General features: G+C 37.0%; 1 protein-coding gene across 1 annotated transcript; it reads right to left on the bottom strand.

Annotated features, from left to right (window-relative positions):
* Positions 1-7,155: 7,155 nt before the first annotated feature.
* On the bottom strand, positions 7,156-17,042 carry LOC131313279 (GDSL esterase/lipase At5g45960-like). Its single transcript, XM_058341507.1, has 5 exons — positions 16,686-17,042; positions 15,556-15,686; positions 12,070-12,309; positions 8,676-8,955; positions 7,156-7,588 (listed from the first exon to the last, which is right to left on the bottom strand). The coding sequence occupies exons 1-5, from the start codon at positions 17,023-17,025 to the stop codon at positions 7,398-7,400; spliced, it is 1,182 nt and encodes a 393-aa protein (XP_058197490.1). The 5' UTR covers positions 17,026-17,042; the 3' UTR covers positions 7,156-7,397.
* Between the last annotated feature and the right edge of the window lie 963 nt (positions 17,043-18,005).

Below are 18,005 nucleotides of genomic sequence, written 5' to 3'. Positions count from 1 at the left end.
ATCCATGAAACGATTTATTGAACAATTTCACGTATCTTAACATTTTCGAGCAGAGGAATGGGAGTCCACTTACCGTACTTGAGACTCTGGATGATCATGTCAGAAAGAGGCTAACATACATCAGTATAGGCAGTTCTAACCCCATAATCAACTCATACGTTGAATTGCATGGCGCTGAGCTTTGTTTGGAGCATTAGATTGTATTGCCTGGCAACTAAGAAGAAAAAATCGACATACCCAGGGTTTAGAATTGCATTATCCGAATTAACATGGTAATAACTATAGGCAAGCAACTCATTGGTGGCAATCCAATCACTCTTATTCTTTGAGCCCTTTGTTCCAACAAACCCTGCACGTCAAAACAAGGCAAACTGATCCATGTTTCAATAAACGCATAGTGAGATTCACATTGGCAGTGGCAAAAAAACCACGATTTTCAGTGATATGGTAACCCCGCAGTTTCGTCTAGAGCCGAGATTATTATGTATTATCAGTTCGATTAACTTGTAACATCTCATTTGTTAGAATAGATGACGAAGTGTTCATGAGTATCTCTATTATAAAACAGAAGGGTGTGGGGACAAGTTTGTTGGAACGGCTTAGATTCTTTTGATTCAAAGGCTGTAGTGCATCCTCCCATTTTCCGATTAAGTACCTACACTACAAGAAAAATTGCATTGGGTGACGAATGAAAATCGTCGCAAATTGTATGTTTTTCGTCACAAATAATATAGGTGACGAAAAAAAATTTGTCGACTAAAGGTTGTCGAGGATTCCTACCTGGTGACGAAATCTATTTTTTGTCACCTATAATGTCTTTTGGTGACGAAAAATTTCGTCACGGAAAAATGACTTGGTGACGAAATTTTCTTCGTCACCTATTGTGCTTTTTTAATGACAAAAAATTTCGTCACAAATTATTCCCTTTGGCTCGTCAAAGGTGACCTATCGGTGACGAAATTTTTCGTCGCGAAAGATATTCTTATATGTGAAAAAAATCTCACTTTCTTGCTCCTGCGGGGTTTCGAACCCGAGTCTCTTAAGTTTTGCACACAGGTTTTAACCAACTACACCACACAAACTTTTCAGCATATGTTTGAAATATCTAATATATAACACATACATTGAACATTAAAATATATTTTGAACGGCATTTTGAACTATTAAACATTAAAATTAGCAATTTTAATAAACATGAAAGTCGTAGCTCTTTATGTTATTGTTCAAACCCAATTTAAATTATCTCAATCGGAGTTCTGAGAAAAGAGTTATGCCCGAAATATATTTGGAGACAAAGCGTAATTCATAAATTTCGTCACCAAATGATAAATTTTTCGTCACTGAAAACGTAAAAAGAAGACGAAAATATTTTTCGTCTCCAAATTGGTTCATTTGGTGACAAAATATTTTTTCCGTCACCGAATAGTTATCTTTGGCGACAAAAAATAATTTCGTCTCCTTTTTTATTCTTTTAATGACGAAAATTTTATTTCGTCGCCAAATAGGAGCCTTTGGTGACAAAAATATCTTTTTTGTCGCTAAATAGTTATAATTGGTGACAAAATAATTTCGTCAAGGAAGTTATCAAAACAGTGACGAATTTATTTTTTTTGTCGCCAAATATACTCATTTAGCGACGAAATTAAATTTTGTCGCCACTTTTTTGTCACTAAACATACTTTTTCTTGTAGTGCTATGGTTTTCACTTAAATCACACAACTGCCATCCCATTCCAATTAGGATGCGTAGTGCCATAGACACGGGCTAACACTAGTAAGAGATAATTTTATAAGTAATTTTCGTTGTTTAAGATTGAGACCAACTCCATCCACATAAACAGATGACAAAGTCGTGACCTGATATTGCATGTTCTTTCCAAGGTTACGAATCTCATACCGTACCGGCCGGCATCGGCCTGTATATATCAGTATTGTCTAAATTCGGTACCATACACCTATAAATCCTTTTCACTTCAAATACCGGTCGGTACCGGCCAGTAGCAGACTAATTTTATTTTATGCTTCCATTACTGGACCATACCGATCTGTACCAGTAATTACCAAACGGTACATGACAAATACCAGACTACTTTATATTTTTATTTTTAATAAATGTGTGGTTCTGGAGTAATCCGAAGTACCACTTGGCGATACTTCCGGACTATTGAATAAGTACTCTTAAGGTGAGTTGATCCAGTGTCTTTCAAGGTTTCCTAACCGATTTCAAATGTTTTGCAGGGACAGGATCACCGCTGTAATCTCCCCTCCAAACTTTATTTTGCGGATCATATTTGGGACAGAAAACATTGATCAAAATTCTTTGGTTTTTATTGACACGTGGAGAAGAACTTCTGTAATCAAAAGCATTTTGATCAGATAAAAAATACAACTTTTTTATCGATCTTATCGATCAAATGACATCCGGTCAGATGGATTCGTTGATTGACATTTTTTTGTGAATTTACAAGATGAACGACAAAATCAACATTACGGGCTCTAGACCCACAAAATAAAGTTTAAAGAGGTGTTGATGATCAGGGACACGGTTTTGAGGGGAGGTGGTTGGATGTTTTGGAGAGGTAGTTCCGATATTGCACCCACAATTAACCTAGAGAGAAATTGCCCCATCGCTCCAATGCAAAAATTAATAGTCCATCCTATATTACTCGGTCAATGGTTCACTCAAAGGTGTTACAGGTGGTACCAGAGTAAGCAATGTACATGACTATCAATTCGAGTCATTGTGCGGCCATTGGAAAAAAGACCGAAGAGAAGCCCTGGTAACTCTGGACATTAAGAAAAAAAGACCCGAATAACGTTGTAATGATTCGAATGCTCAATCTCTAGCACGGGCACTCTAAAAGTGCAAATTTCGTGACATTCCGTATAGGTGAGTAAATATACTTTGCACTCCCTAATTTGGCCTTGTTATGTTTGTTTAATGTATTATTTGGAGTTTGATATTCATTTTCCTTGTTACAGGACCCACAAAGCCATTAGATAACCTTTGGATCTAAATCAACAAAAAAAAAAGAAAAAGAAAAAGAAAAGAAAGATTAATGACGCAAAGCGAGCTCGAAGATCATGCTTAGAGAATGTTGTACTTGCGGATCAAATTAATCAAGAAGTTGGACCAAGCTTATTATAATAGATGGAAGAGATAGAGAACTTCTACACGAACAAACAGAGAGGCGGCTGCGGCTTCCGATTAATGTGGTTCATAGAGGAGATAATAAAGAGCAACAACTCAACGATGATCAGCCAATCTCCTCGACTAGTGTGACGAGGACATGTCTTCAAGTAGCATAGCTGTTAGATTTTTAGGCCTTTATATTCAACTCGATTGTGAGACTTGGTTGATTCATAACATTTTATGAAGTTCTACATTTTTCTCAATCTTCAAACGTATTTGTATCCATGGTTTCAAGCACAGTCTTACAATGATTTCTCATGTTTCAAGATAGGCTTTGAGATAGACTATACGATGTGAGACGGGTCGTGCTATTGGTTAAATCTAGTGAGACGATCCATGTCGTATTGAAATAACTTATATGGAGTACGAATCTTGGTTATATTTTTGGGGATTGTCGATAGAAATTGCTACCATACGGTGGTTGCTTAGCCTCCGAACTTCGCCTTCCAATAAAGTTGAAACACCCCAAGCGTAGAGCTAGGTCGTCGATAGCATAATAACCGGAAAGTCTGGGATCGTACCCACAGAGAATCGAATATAGCTTAATCGGATTGTAGGTTTTATATGGTGGTTTCGGCGTTTAAGACGGCCAACTTGGTTTTCCTTTAAACGGTGGAAAAGATAGCGAAAAAGACTAGAAATGAACTTTATGAACTAAACGAGGTAAGTCTAGGGATCATCCTTCCCTTGACAAAGGCCGCTACCGGTTCTCAAAATAACTCAAGCGAGAGACACGATCGCGTGCTCACGCCCGGAAGATTTAACTTTAACGACTACGTTTATTAAAAGATGTGATTAAACGGAACTAAACTAACATATTTTTGCTAATGTATCTAACACGTAGGAGGCCACGAGCCCTCGGTATGCTGCTTGCCAAGACCGCTTGACTAAACTTCATATCAAGGAGTTGACACCTCTCGCTTAGACCAAAATGGCTAGGTTAATGAAATTTCGAAAATCATGATTTTAAGCCCGAGGGTTCGAGAACCAAATAACACCCTAAGTATTTAGGAAAGAGTAGCCCAAGACTTAGCCAAGAAACTACTCACACATATTGAAAAGACTAGAAATTATACTAGGAAATGAAAACATGATTAACCGATAAAAACAAAAATAAACTTGATATTAGTGAGAATCTAATCCGTACAAACAACTTTAATAAACGGAAAATTAACAAACGAGAAAGACTTACAAGTATTCTTGAAAGATTTAACTAAGAAAGCTTGGAAGACATTAATGGAGAAAGACTAACCTAAACTAACTACCTCCCCTTTACAAGTGAGAGAGCGTGAGTATTTATACAAAAAGACTGCCTCTCTCCTCCAAAATATCCAGAAACACACCAAAAGTAGAAAGTTGCCACTTATGGAAAGTTAAAAGCTGTCAAAAAGTAAGTCGGTAAGTCTCCCGTATCGATACTCCAAAGCCGTATCGATACTGAGCTGTTTTGCTCTGAAACCCAAGATTCCCTGTAGAGGAACCGTACCGATACAAAAGGAACTGTATCGATACTCCAAAATCCGTATCGATACGCTGAAGCTTGACCTGCTCTCTGTTTTAATGAAGTATCGATACTCCAATAACCGTATCGATACGGTTCTGTTATCCTTGCATCTTGGCCACAGCTTCACAGCTCCTCAGCATTTTATTTTCATTCTCTAAACTTAAGTAAAAACTACATTTTAAATATTTCTTTTACCTTTTCTTTACTTTAATTTATTTAATGAAAATAAGAAAGTACCCCCCATTTGGAAACAATGGCATTACTAGAATTACAAGATTCCAATTAAATCAAAATGTCAACTCCCCACTTTTAGTGTAAAATGAAAAACCGCACATTTTTCTCAAGAGAAAATGGCTCAAAGCATAACATTGTTCTTCAAATAAAACCTTGCAATTTTGTAGCTACTCTTAGAAAAATTCAAGGATCAATTACCGCCATTTTTTATCTTGAAAATCGAAACTTTTTCAGAAAGTCATTTTTCTATACTTAGACAGATTTTAAGGGGCCGATAGGGTCTTCGGGTACTTGGAAGCACTTGGGCCATCCATGGCGTTGAAATGCGCCTTATTTGCACGTTTTACCTGAAACACACAAAAACATACCTTACATGCAATATCACTATATAAGCTAAATAAACACAAGTTAAAAACAATATAAAATAGAACTAGTCGCACCAAATATTTGCAATATTGGGTGCTCATCAGTGGTCTAGTTGAGTGTTGAATATGAACTCTAAGTTTTGAAACAATTACATTACGAGGGGATCAAGATATAATCAGAAGCGCTGGTTCCTTCTCTAATTAGTTTTCAAATCCTTTACTTGCTTGCTAGTTTAGTAATTAGTTTAATCAAATCAACTCAAATCCAAACTTCACTTTCCTTTCAGAATTAAAATAAAAATTAATTAAAGTATTGCGACTCAATTTTTACTACCTATGAATGATCCTGGATTGAACCACTGTTCTTTGGAATAATTGTTAATTCTTGGTTTTATAACAGAAACGACAGACAGTCTGTGTAATGATGCAAAATCTACGTGCATGGCTAATATTCTGCATATAAACTATACGGAGCAGGAATGGTAATTCGGGACTCCACGGTCTGCTTTGTGGCTGATCATTCAATTAGTTTAGGCTCAACAAGATCAGCACATTGTGCCGAGGCAGGAGCGTGCAGAGCGGCGTTGGAGTTTGCCGAGTTTTTGGGGATGAGTAGGATCAGGGTAGAGGGAGACCCGCAACAACTTGTAAGGATTATGAACAAGGAGATGTAGTATCTGACGGAGGTAGTAGAGGTGATTGTGGAAGACATTAGAAGGTGTGCGGAAATTTAAGGAAGTTGCAGTTTTCAGTTTGTTTGGCGATGGGCAAATGGATAAACTCGCACGGTTCGAATATTGAGAGGTCATGGTATAGAGTACTTGGGAAGCCAGACCTCCCGAATTGTTATTCGATTCATTAGAACAAGATAATCAATCTTTCTTAATTTGTCGGTTCGTTGTAATTATCAATAAAATTTGTTATACTATTTTGAGAAAGGGAAAATAAAAAAAAGGTGCTCCTACTAGTACCTTACTAGTACTAGTTACTTGCATATTTGAGCTCATGTTATTGAATGAAGTTCACATACTCCATTAGAATTAGAGTCAATAGATATCACACATCATTTTATTAAAGGAAAGTGCTAAGAAGCACCAAGAAGTAAAAAAGAACACGAAAGGTACAGTTTGCAGATATGCAAATTGGGCACATAGGCCTTATGACCACAGGAGTTCTAGGACGACCCCACCATATACATAATGTAGGCATGTGAAAATTTTAGCCTATCACAAATCGCCACGTGTTGTTAGGACATACAAATTGGCCAATCAAATGCTGCCAAATGCCTGTAAGTCAATGTCAAAATTTCATGGATGGGCCAATCAAGTGATGCCAAGTGTCCGTGGTCAAAAGTCAGAGACATGTAAATGGACCAATCAAATGGCGCCACGTGTTAAAATGACACAGTTATTATTTTATCAAGTTCGGCCAATCAAATTAGGCTAATTGGTGAATAATAATATATCTCTTTATATATAATTACCTTTTCTAAAATAAAAAGAAAGGAAAGGTAATTATCAAATAATAATTATTCCTTTTTCAATAAAGGAAATAATTAAAGAGATCAATATGGAAGGTTAGGGTTGGAGTCTCCACCCAAATCCTTATAAATAGAGGTGCTCCCTCTCATATTTTTTCCCATATGCACATTGAAGCAAAAAGCTCCAGAGCTCTGAAGATCGAAGCCTTCAAGTCCTTCAGAATTCTTCAAGTGTGCATCCAACAAGAAGGTTCTTCGAATCGAAGCCTCAAAGCCTCGAAGAACATTCAACCCAAGTTATCAACTTCTTCGCAAATCATAGAGAAGATTCCGCCGTTTGATTCGAGATTAGGCACAAAGCCCTCGTTTCAAAAATCGAAGAGAAGAATCAGAAGACTTTATTTTCTTTGATTAGAAAATAGATCATAGATTGTAAACCCTAATATCATACATCAATAAAATTGACTTTTGTTCAACATTTTTCCGTCTTTTTCGCAGACTCGAAATTGTGTTCAACACATAACACATGGACAAAGTTGCTGGCCCTTATTTAGTCATACTAGTATTTATGGCAGCAACAATATTGGCGTCCGCGATAATTGAACTTAAAATTGCTGCTTTCTTAACTAGTTATAGAATTGATGGCAGCAACATTGGCGTCCACTATAATGGAAGCTGTTGTTTCAGTTGGATGGGCTGAGTCAAAGAATTCGTACTCCGATCTATTAGCACAAAGTGTGGAAAGCGAGTTGCAAAGGGGTCCGAATTCTAGCAAACCAGTCCCGCAGCAACCCTTGTTGGTAACATCAATACCTACAATTAAACAAACAAACAAAAATGGGACTAAGAAATTTAATCGTATTCATAAAAAGAAAGTCGTATTAATGAAAAGGAAGATGCATATGGGAAAATCACAAAAATAGAAGCATCGGCTGAAAAAACCGTTTCCCATACTAGGTGTGATATATAAAGTGTAGCAGGCCGAGCAAAATGGCTCGGGCCGTTCCGAGCGTGATCTAGTATTCCTTTCAACTCCAAGACATCTTTCTTTGGATGTTCGGATTAGCAACCGTAGCCGAGGGTCCCTTTAGCCGAGGGTCCTTCTAGTTACTACTTCCTTTAATGCTCCATTCCCTACACCTGCTCGGGGTGGAGAATACGTTCGTTTGGATAGCTGCCGAAGGTCCCGCAACATGCTCGGTGCCGAGCGTAGCTTGGCCGACGATCTAGCTTATCCGCATCAGAACAGTAACCATGGCAATGATGATGGTCGTGACGTCATCCAAACGGTTATGAGGACAATGATGGTGGCACGTGAAGGTGCCAGCTCATCATGAAAACGGTTGAGCGTTGGTGCAATCTTAGAGACCAAGCTAAGGGTCCCTATAAATATCCCATTATGCCTACTTGGAAGAGGTACGCTCAAACAAAATCCTAGCTCCTAATCCCTAACTCCTTCTGGCAAGCAATCTGACTCTTGCACCGGAGGGCCATCCCGGAGTACCTCCGGTGTGGTCTCTTAGTCGTGCTTCGTTTTGCAGGACTGATCAAGGAGATAAGAGCTAACCAAGAACCCACATTCAGAAAGTACGAACCAACCGGAACGGAGCCCCCACATAAAGCTTGCTTGAAAAATGTAACAACAGTTTCAAAAATTTATTTGGGTTCAGTTTCGTGCTTTTATCTTCATCGTTCTTCTTCTTTATGTAGTACCTAACGCGAATAGCAATCGATGATTGTATTGGTGTCTCCAACTGATAGGTGCAAACGTGTATGCATTGGTCAAATATTTGTTCGAGCAAAGTACTATTGCCCTTAAGCTATGTTTCAAAATAATAATGATCACTTATTAAACGACTCTACCGAAGAATTAAGTTTCTGATCATGATCATTGACGTACCAAACACGGCCGGGTTTCGCCGAATGTTAACCATTGGCGTATAGGTATCGAAGTAGGCAAGTTTGAGTCCAATATTTCCCGAGCTATTTTGCTGGGTCCTTAATGCTGCTTGAACCTTCATGTTATAATCGTTTCCGACAGCATTTAGGGTGTCATTGCAAGCACGCGTTACCAGTGCATTTGTGGGGTTTGACGAGTAGAGAGTAATGACAATGGGCCAGCATCCGAACAACGGTACTCCAGAGACCGCAATTCTTCGAGCCCCAAGGCCGACCAACCCCTGCAACCAAACAAAAAAAACAAACAAAATTATTTGGCCGCTTAAAAGGGATGGATGTTTATTCATTTTTACCCGGAAAAAAAAAAAATTATAACCAAGTATCCGGACAATTTTGAGGGCGCTTCGACTATAGCACTCAGAGAAATCAATATCGTTACTACCACACCTTCAAACACAATACACGCTAATAAGCAAAATTTCCCCACCAACAAAATTAATAGCAAAGACAACATATCTACCTACTGGATCAAGATAAAGCCTAAGAAAAACTATATACAATTTTAGCCCACAAAATATTAGTTTTACCTCCCTAAACATGGAAAATTATTCAATTCTGCTAAGCTACCACCACGTGGCGCTCCAGGCCTCTCCTCAATCACACATTTTGGTGATGAAATTTGTATTTTGTCGGCAAATAAATAAAGACTAACTATTTTTTGTTTTTAGTATAGAATATCTTATTTAAAATAAATAATGCGTTTCTTGTATAATATATACATATTGTCCATCGATTAATTAAAAAAATTATTCATAACAGGTTAATTTAAATTAAATTAAGCAAAAATAACAACAAATTTTGGGAACCAGATCGAGGTCGTGAGTTCGAATAAGAGCAGCGGCAAAATTGAATACTCCATTATTTTTCTGGTTTGGTCGCATTTAGAGACGAAAGTAACTATATCGCCAAAATGTTACATTTAGGTGTCAAAAATTTTCATTGTCAAAACCTAAGATACACTTTTTGCGACAATTGATAGGTGAAGAAACATGGTGACAAAATATTTCCTCACTAATACTTTTGCCAATGAAATCGTTTCGTGACCAAAAGACATTTTATTTTATTTTTTGTCAAAATGTTAGGAGTTTTCATTAATAGGAGAAACATTATATCAAAAAGAGTAAGATTCCTACAACACAATGGGCGAATCAAGCCACAAGGGAGATGCCAACAAGAAAGCACCCCACTCCCACACACCTTCTGGGCACAACATTTGCCGCAGAAAGAACGCATAACCAAATCAAAAGAAACCCCCGAAGGGGAGGAAACAACCCCATCAGGGGTAGGAAACCAAAAAAACAAACGCAACAGAGAAAACAAACCAAAACCTACAGAAACAGATCTACACTCTTAAATCCGATCACCGAGATTGCAGATCACCGTAGCAACCACACCCCACCATCTAGCAACACCAACAGCTATCTCCGTCCCACAACAACAACTTTGTTAGGGCTTGAACAAGCGATGCCCAAATGACAAGGCCGGGCCGGCCTGGTAACGCAGATAGAACTCGCACGGTTGGCGCCATCGATGGGGAGCACCAAACTCAGGGAGGGACAGATCTGGAGAGAGAGGGATGAGGAGGAAACAGAACTCCAGCCGTAATCATGTCACCCAACAAACCGTCGCTCCGGTTCCGGGGGCTTATTTGCTGTAGGATCTCACCAAGCGGCCCAACAACCCGTCATAGTAGGGAGTAGACGGCCAGTGATGGAGGGGTGTGGGGTGGGGTGAGGCGGTAGCCCCAGCCCCCTACCAGGAAACCCTACCATATGTATGTAGAGAGAAGGCAAAGAAAAGAAAAGTTGGAGAGAGAGAGAGAGAGAGAGAGAGAGGGGGGGGGGGGGGGGGGGGGGGGGTTGGGCGGGTGGGCGGGGCAAAAGACATTGTGGTAAGTACAATTCTGAGAATTCAAGTTGATTTATTTCGTTGTTATAGTTTTATGATGACCTTTACGCATGCAGAACACCAGCGGAGGACAAGAGAAACAAATTAAACATGGAGAAAAACTTATTCACGGAAGAGTCGTGAATAAGTTTTACGGTGCTAAATCTCGGCCGTCCAAAAGTGTTTTGGACGATCCGAATTATAAACAATCTATTAACGGTAATAGATTAATTTGTTTTGGACAGCTGAGATTGCGTGGAACCGTGAATAACCTTCTCATTGCTCCGCCGTGAATAAGTTTCTTCCTTGGACATAGTGATAAAGTCATCTAAATTGTTAGGTAGTGTCAGCCCAAAGGTTTCTATGCAATACCTTATTGATTTTTGATGATAACAAAATATATTTTATATTGAAAAGAAATATAATTAATATTGTGATATTTGGAATACCTTAATGTTTATTTTGTAGGATTTGGTTGAAGTGCACATGGGAAGATTGCTACACCAAATCACTATCTTCAATGGTCAAGATAAATTGAAAGGAGGAAGATTAAGGACAAATCTTCTCCTATTTTTAAATTGGCTACAAGGGATTTTATGGAAAGCAAAATGCTAATCAATGAGAAAGATTGAAGATTACTTGAGAGCTTAATTCTCTCTAACGGCTACTGCAGAAAAGATATGGAAATAAGGAATTGACTGGCTACACTTTGACTAGAAAATTGTCCTAACGGCTAGTGGAATTTGGATGGAAGCAATTGATGTGCTGGTTGCATTCTTGGAGTATATAAAGGGAAGTAAGGATTACACAACACAGCTTCGGAGAAATATTTCAAAGAATACATCAATCTCTTCATACTCTATTCTTCAACCTGATAATTTTACACTTGTGTGAGAGAGCTCTTATTTTGATCTTTATTGTAAAAGGGATTATACACTCTTATTCATACTCTCGTGAGTTATTACTTTTTGTGAGTGGTTTTGGAGAGAAAATCACTTGGAGTTAGGTGTTACTAGCATCGGAGTCAAAACTAGTTGGGTTAGGTGTGACTAGCACCGGAGTCAAAATTAGTTGGAGTGATTCGGAATAGATTGCTCGTTATAAAGGTTGTCTAGCACCCGCGAAGCTAGAAGATTGTAACTATTGAAAATAGTGCAGCAAATCTCAAGTTGGATACTTGGAGAGTGGACTAGGCCGTGAAGTTGCGGACCGAACCACTATAAATTCTTGCGTTCGATTCTCTCTTCCCTACTCTCTTTACTTTCCGTCTTGCTTATCAATATTGCATGAGTAGAATAGTATTTCATTGAAATTGAAATTGTAGTTGAATAGATTGCAATTAGTTTTTTAAAATTCTGCGTTATATTTGAGATACCCAATTCACCCTCCCTCTTGAGTTGTTTTTTGGACCAACAGGTAGGATAAAAAAAGTAGGGGCCAAATTAAACCTGTATGAATTCTTGCAGTAGTTGTAACACAAAATCTTCATATTGCCCGATAGTTGTCCCAGCCGGAAGGAGTGTATGTCCAGGCCCGTAAAATGTGCTGAGGAAATCGTTCACCGCACAATTCACAAAGTAAACGGCATTCGTTGTCAGATTATCCGCTCCCTCTTGTCCAATGGTGCTCGCAAGTCTTGCTTTGTATTCTCTGAAGTATTCCAATTGCGTTGACATTGAGATTACATTCTGAAGTACACAGAACGAAAAGGTAAAAAAAGAAAAAAGAAAAAAGAAAAAAAGAGGATTACAAAAAAGGTACCAAGTTTTATATATTGGCAACGAATCGGAAAAGATAAGCATGATAGTACAAATAAGGATGTCGAGAAAAATATTAGGACCATTTTGGCTTAACAATCCCGTAAGATTCTATTTGTCTTTGTTAAAAAAAAAAATTCGATGTAAAATGTTTTTTCAGAAAACAAACTTCAAATTTTTATTTTCCGGTATTTTGTTGGCACTTGAAAATATTTTCAGAAATTAACAAAATAGTGTAGAGAGAGAGATGGAGAGCTTAAACAATGGAGAGATATGAGATTATTGGAATTGAACGTGGGTCAGGACTGACGATCGAGGAAATTGAGCAGTGAGAATTGGAGTAGAAGACAGCGGGTTCATTTCGAAAAATAACTTACAGAAGATTTAAGGATAAGTCATTTTCATCAAATTGATGGAAAATGTTTTATATGTAAAATGTTTTCCTCATTTTTTACACAACCAAACACCGGAAAATAGATAAAATATTTTACCAGAAAATATTTTACGTCCAAACAAACAGAGCCTATTCTGCATCAATTTGTAGTGGATTATTGGTTCGTCTCGGCGAGAGGATTCAAAAAATTATAAAAATATGAACGGAACTAAAAATTATAAAATAAACACAAAAAATGGAGTTTTTAAATATCCATCATCAAACCTCATCCCATGTAAGTATTCATTCCAGTCATTTTGAAAAGTTATATTTCCATCCTTTCAGATTGTGAATTACATATCTTACCATTTTAATAAGATATTTATATGTGTGTATATTGCATTCCTAAATTAGTGGAATTCAATTATTTCCTAATTTAGTGGAATTCAATCACAATAATTATGGGAGATAATTACAAAAGACGATTTCAAAATTTAAAAAACGTAATAACCAAATCCCGGCCACCAATTTATTTTTCACCGATTTAAATTCGATAACTATATTTATTTGTTTCATATCTACCATGTGTTATCATGAAACCTTCATAAAAAACATTTTGAAACATAGACAATATTCAAACCGGCCATGTTTTTCATGGTTAATTCTACAAATTCACCATAAACATATAAAAAAAAAAAAACCTTTCAACAATGATTGATCACAATGAGATATTTTATACACAATTATCATGAAAATTGATGACATGCATCCCATGATTTATTTTTTCACATTTACCATGTATTATCATGAAACATTTGAGAACATGATGGAATCGACCATATTTTTTATGAATTATTTTATTGCAAAATGACCATAAAAAACATTTCAGAACATAGATAATATTCAAATTAACCAACTTTGCTTTTTCATGGTTAATTCTGTAATTTCACCATAAACATGGTGAAAGAAACCTTTCCAATACCTATGTAATCAAAATCCAAAAAACCCCCTTGTGCCACTGCCATGCACAAAAGATTTGGTGCTGCCCTCGAGCTTTGTTCGTTTTGGTATTTGGTATTTGGATTTTGGATTTTGAGTGAAGAAAAATGAGAATAATAATTGAGAGAAAATTTATTAAAAATCGTGCGTTGGAGAGAATCCGAAATTCCAAAACTCAAAACAAACAAGCTCAGTTGTTGTCACCGTTATAAAAGAAAAGAAAAAGGGTTTGAAGGGGACGACTTTTCTCACACAAAAACAGAGACGAGAAGCTGCGCACGAATATTGCTGTTATGAGTTTCTACGTACCACGACTGAAGCGGTAAAGCATAAGAAAAAGGGGATGATTATACCTGCTACTATTCTTAGTGCTGTGATGCTGATGTATTAGGGCTGCTTTAGGTGGCTAATGAAACCTGTTAGAAGAATTTTTGGCCTTCTTTGATGGCTGGCTTGTGGATGCTATGGAGTTAATCGTCTTCCTAAGATTTAGGAAGCTGGTATGGCTGGTAGTGCAAGATGTCATGGAATGACTTCTGTAGTCTTTTGGAGCGGTGGAAGTTTATGTTTTGGTTCTGGATGGATCTATTTTCTATATGGTTCCTTTCAATTCTGTTGAATGTAATTTCTTCTTCTTGGCCTGCTCTATGATCCAAGTTTTCCTTGCATTTAGAGCTTGGCCTCCTCGATGTACCCTTTGTCGAGTTCAATAAAATCTTGTTGCCGATCAAAAAAAAAAAAGGGCAGGTGAGGAAAACAAGCTCTGTGCACATATCAAGGTCCATACAAATTAACAACCCGGGACGTTAATTAAATGCAAAAAAAATAAAAACTTTTGAAGGTTCTCACAAAAAATATGCTCAATCTAATACCTACAGGTGCTCAATCCAATCATTTAGCTCTCTAGAATCCTAAAATCTTAATGAAAATTTAGATGATTGGATTTTTTTTTTTTGCTCGGCAAACGGAATTTTTTATTAAATTCTACGGGGTACATCGATAAAAAACAACTATTACATGAAACTACAGAGCAATATCCAACCAAGATTGGATAAGAACACCTCACCGACTACCCTCATTGTCTACCTCACCCTACATTTTCACTTTTCGAATCCCATCCAAATACCCTTTGAAGTCCTCCACCGAGTAAAGCTTAATGTCAAACTTGGCCTTCATCAACATGGCTACCTTGATTTTAATTAGGTCCGTTAGAGCCTCGGTTGTTGCCCCGTTAAAGATATACCCATTCCTAGTTTTAATTTAGATGATTGGATTAAACACTTTAATTAACGTATCAAATTGACCTAATTTTGAATTTCCGTTTGACCGAAAAAAAAAAATTTGACCTAATTTTTTTGCGGGAACTCTCGAAAAAATATTTTATAGTTAATGAACGACTCAAATTGTTTGTGTGAGACCCGATGTGGGCTACACACCGTGATCTGTGCATAATCATTATGCACAAAATCTATGTAGGTATCATCTTTCTTACTTTTGTCGTTCCTATACCTTTTTTTCGATTTTTATCATACTATTTTACTACTTTTTAAATATCCTCTCGTTGATACGACTCATTATTCAATACAAAATTGATCCGAAACTAATAGATACAATTATTTTTAAATAAAGAGAGAAAAACAATGCTACATGATTATTAACTCAAAATGGGCCTCAAGCAATCTGGGAGAGAGAGATATACCAGTGGTCATTTGTCACAGTAATGATAAATGGACGATTCCAAACTTTAAGGGGGTCAGTCAGAGAGAGAGAGAGAGAGAGAGAGAGAGAGAGAGAGAGAGAGATACAAGGAATGCTGCAGTGCGATTGTCAAATCCAGCGCCAGCGGAGGCGAAACCAACTGCACGCTGGGATTGGATGGTGAAATTTGGGGCCAAATATGGCACATAGGAGTAATCCTGAAAACCCAAGAAGGAAGCTGCAACAAAACAACACAAACCATACCAAAGTTAATACAGTATTTACCGAGGCTGGCCCTATACTCCTAAAAGTTAAAAAAACACATAATAGTTTCATGCTAATTATAAGTTACTAATTAATCATTAGTCATACATGTCAATCCGGGAATAGTTGAAGAAGAAAAGAAGCAAAACGTGTGATTATTGATGACTACCTCACCTCCATTCCAGGTGCGGTGACATACTGATTAATTTTGTTTATCAACTTATTTTATCTTTTAGAAAAAATTATGTTTAATTACAATTAATCTCAAAAGAAGCAATAAAAAAAAGTGAAACAAATAGATTAGTTCTTTTCTCACCTCTTTGTAAACTTTTCTTTAATTTTTTTTCGAAAAAGGACCCACTAGGGGCAATTCAAAAAGAGCTCCACGATCAGGGAAATTGGCAACAAAATCTACAACTCGAAATATATAGACCATAATCTGAAATAGGGAACACATGAATAGTTCAGCCATACTCTTTGGTTATTTCCAATATTGCAAAATGTGGATGTATAAATATTTTGCTTAATGATAGGAGTATATTTTTATGGTTGAATCTTCTCACCTTTTTTTAACTTTGATACTAGTTTAGAGTAATTTCATTTGGTGAAATCTATGTGAGTTATTTACGACCATGAAGATAACTAGCTAGCTAGCTAGCTAATTAGCTAGTTGCATATTTAATTAGGGTACGTAGAGCGTTTTGACTAGTGTTGGTGTTCCAAACGAAGAAGCTCGGGCAAAAGAGTTGTGTTTGATTTTTAGACTAATGCGGTGTAAATTTGGCTTGAAGGCTATAATATTAGCCTGGACGTTACTCCGGCAAATCAGACCGCGGCCCCAATCCCAAAATTGGGCATATTTTGCGAGGGGCGAAGTAGGCCGGCCATGTCCTTGTAGGCTAGTGCCAAGGGCCGGGCTTGACATAATATTTTAATTCAAAAGACAATGTAAAAAAAAAAGATTTTGTCCCACCAAAAAAATCAGCAATGAGCTTCCCATTGCTGAACCTGCCAGTGGCGATCTGGTTCAGAAAATCAATTCCATAAGGTGGAGAGTTGCTCTTGGCAATCGAAAGAATGTAGTCGTTGTTTCCAGGGTCCACATAAGAGTCTCCAAACACATAAAAGGCTGCAATCGAGTGGTTGAAAACTTGTTGAGCTTGATTTTGAGATATCAAATTGGGCAAAATAAACAACAAAGTAACAATAGAAACCACGGATTTGATTTTGGAACTCATATTCACTTCAAGTGGAGAGAGTAGAAAGGAAAAAGCTAAACAAGTTTTATTCCCACTTCTCCTTGGTTGTGGCATGCGAAAATGAACTATGGACGCTGCTCTATTTATAGGAATCATATACTTCCACGCACTTTAATGAGATTAATCCATATTCCATTAACAACAACTAACAATGTTGACTTTCGTTGTGGCGGAAGAAAAGAAAAGTAAGAATCTATGCTACGCCATGGTAGACACGGCACGACACAGGCACAATTGAATTACATGATTGCATTTCAATATGAACGGAGATTTCCTACTGCCCTATTACGAAGAGTTTCTTCAAACTCAAACACATGGCAACCTTTCATTAGCCCAATTATGGATTCTAGCGTTAGTAAAGAAATCAATTCAAGCTAGGTCTCTAAAACTAAACCTTAATCATAATAGCAATAGATCGATTGGATCACTTTGAAGAAAAAACTGAGTAGTTACGCTTGCTATTGTTCATCAGGGAATAAATCCTAATTAACGTTCTTTCTATGTCTAAATATTTAACAAAGAATCCAAAAAACTCAATAAAAAATACAAAACCAACACAACCGAACAAGTAAATACCAACGGTAAGCCTTTAAAACATAAAAAATTGGAATAGCTACTTTGAATGTTCAATCAAATTCAAAAGAATCTGGAGCAAAAATGTCATTGTTTTTCGAATTCTGACGATGTCTCACCGCAATTGAAGAATATTCTCATTGGCGTAGATCGGGAAATTGATATCGGTAACTCATTTTGCAGTGGCAAGAAGTTGGCCTATGATTCATCGAATAACAAGATTATGCAATTTGATTGATTCTTGTGAGATTAGGATAAGGGTTGATAAATTCCATTAGATTTTTCGTCTCTTTTTTCTAAACGAAGGTTTTCTCCATTCTTTTTCTTTTTACTTTGTTGAGAATATATGGAATAGAGAGAAACTAAAATTTTCTTTAAAAAAACAAGAGATTTGTAGCATTTAATAACGTTAGATTTAAGGAGTTGCCATTAAAAAAAAATTGTTAGATTTAAGGAGTTAA

Source organism: Rhododendron vialii, chromosome 13a, assembly GCF_030253575.1.
Source record: "Rhododendron vialii isolate Sample 1 chromosome 13a, ASM3025357v1".
NCBI lineage: Eukaryota > Viridiplantae > Streptophyta > Magnoliopsida > Ericales > Ericaceae > Rhododendron > Rhododendron vialii.
The sequence above is the reverse complement of the archived record's forward strand: the minus strand, read 5'-3'. Positions and strand labels throughout refer to the sequence as shown.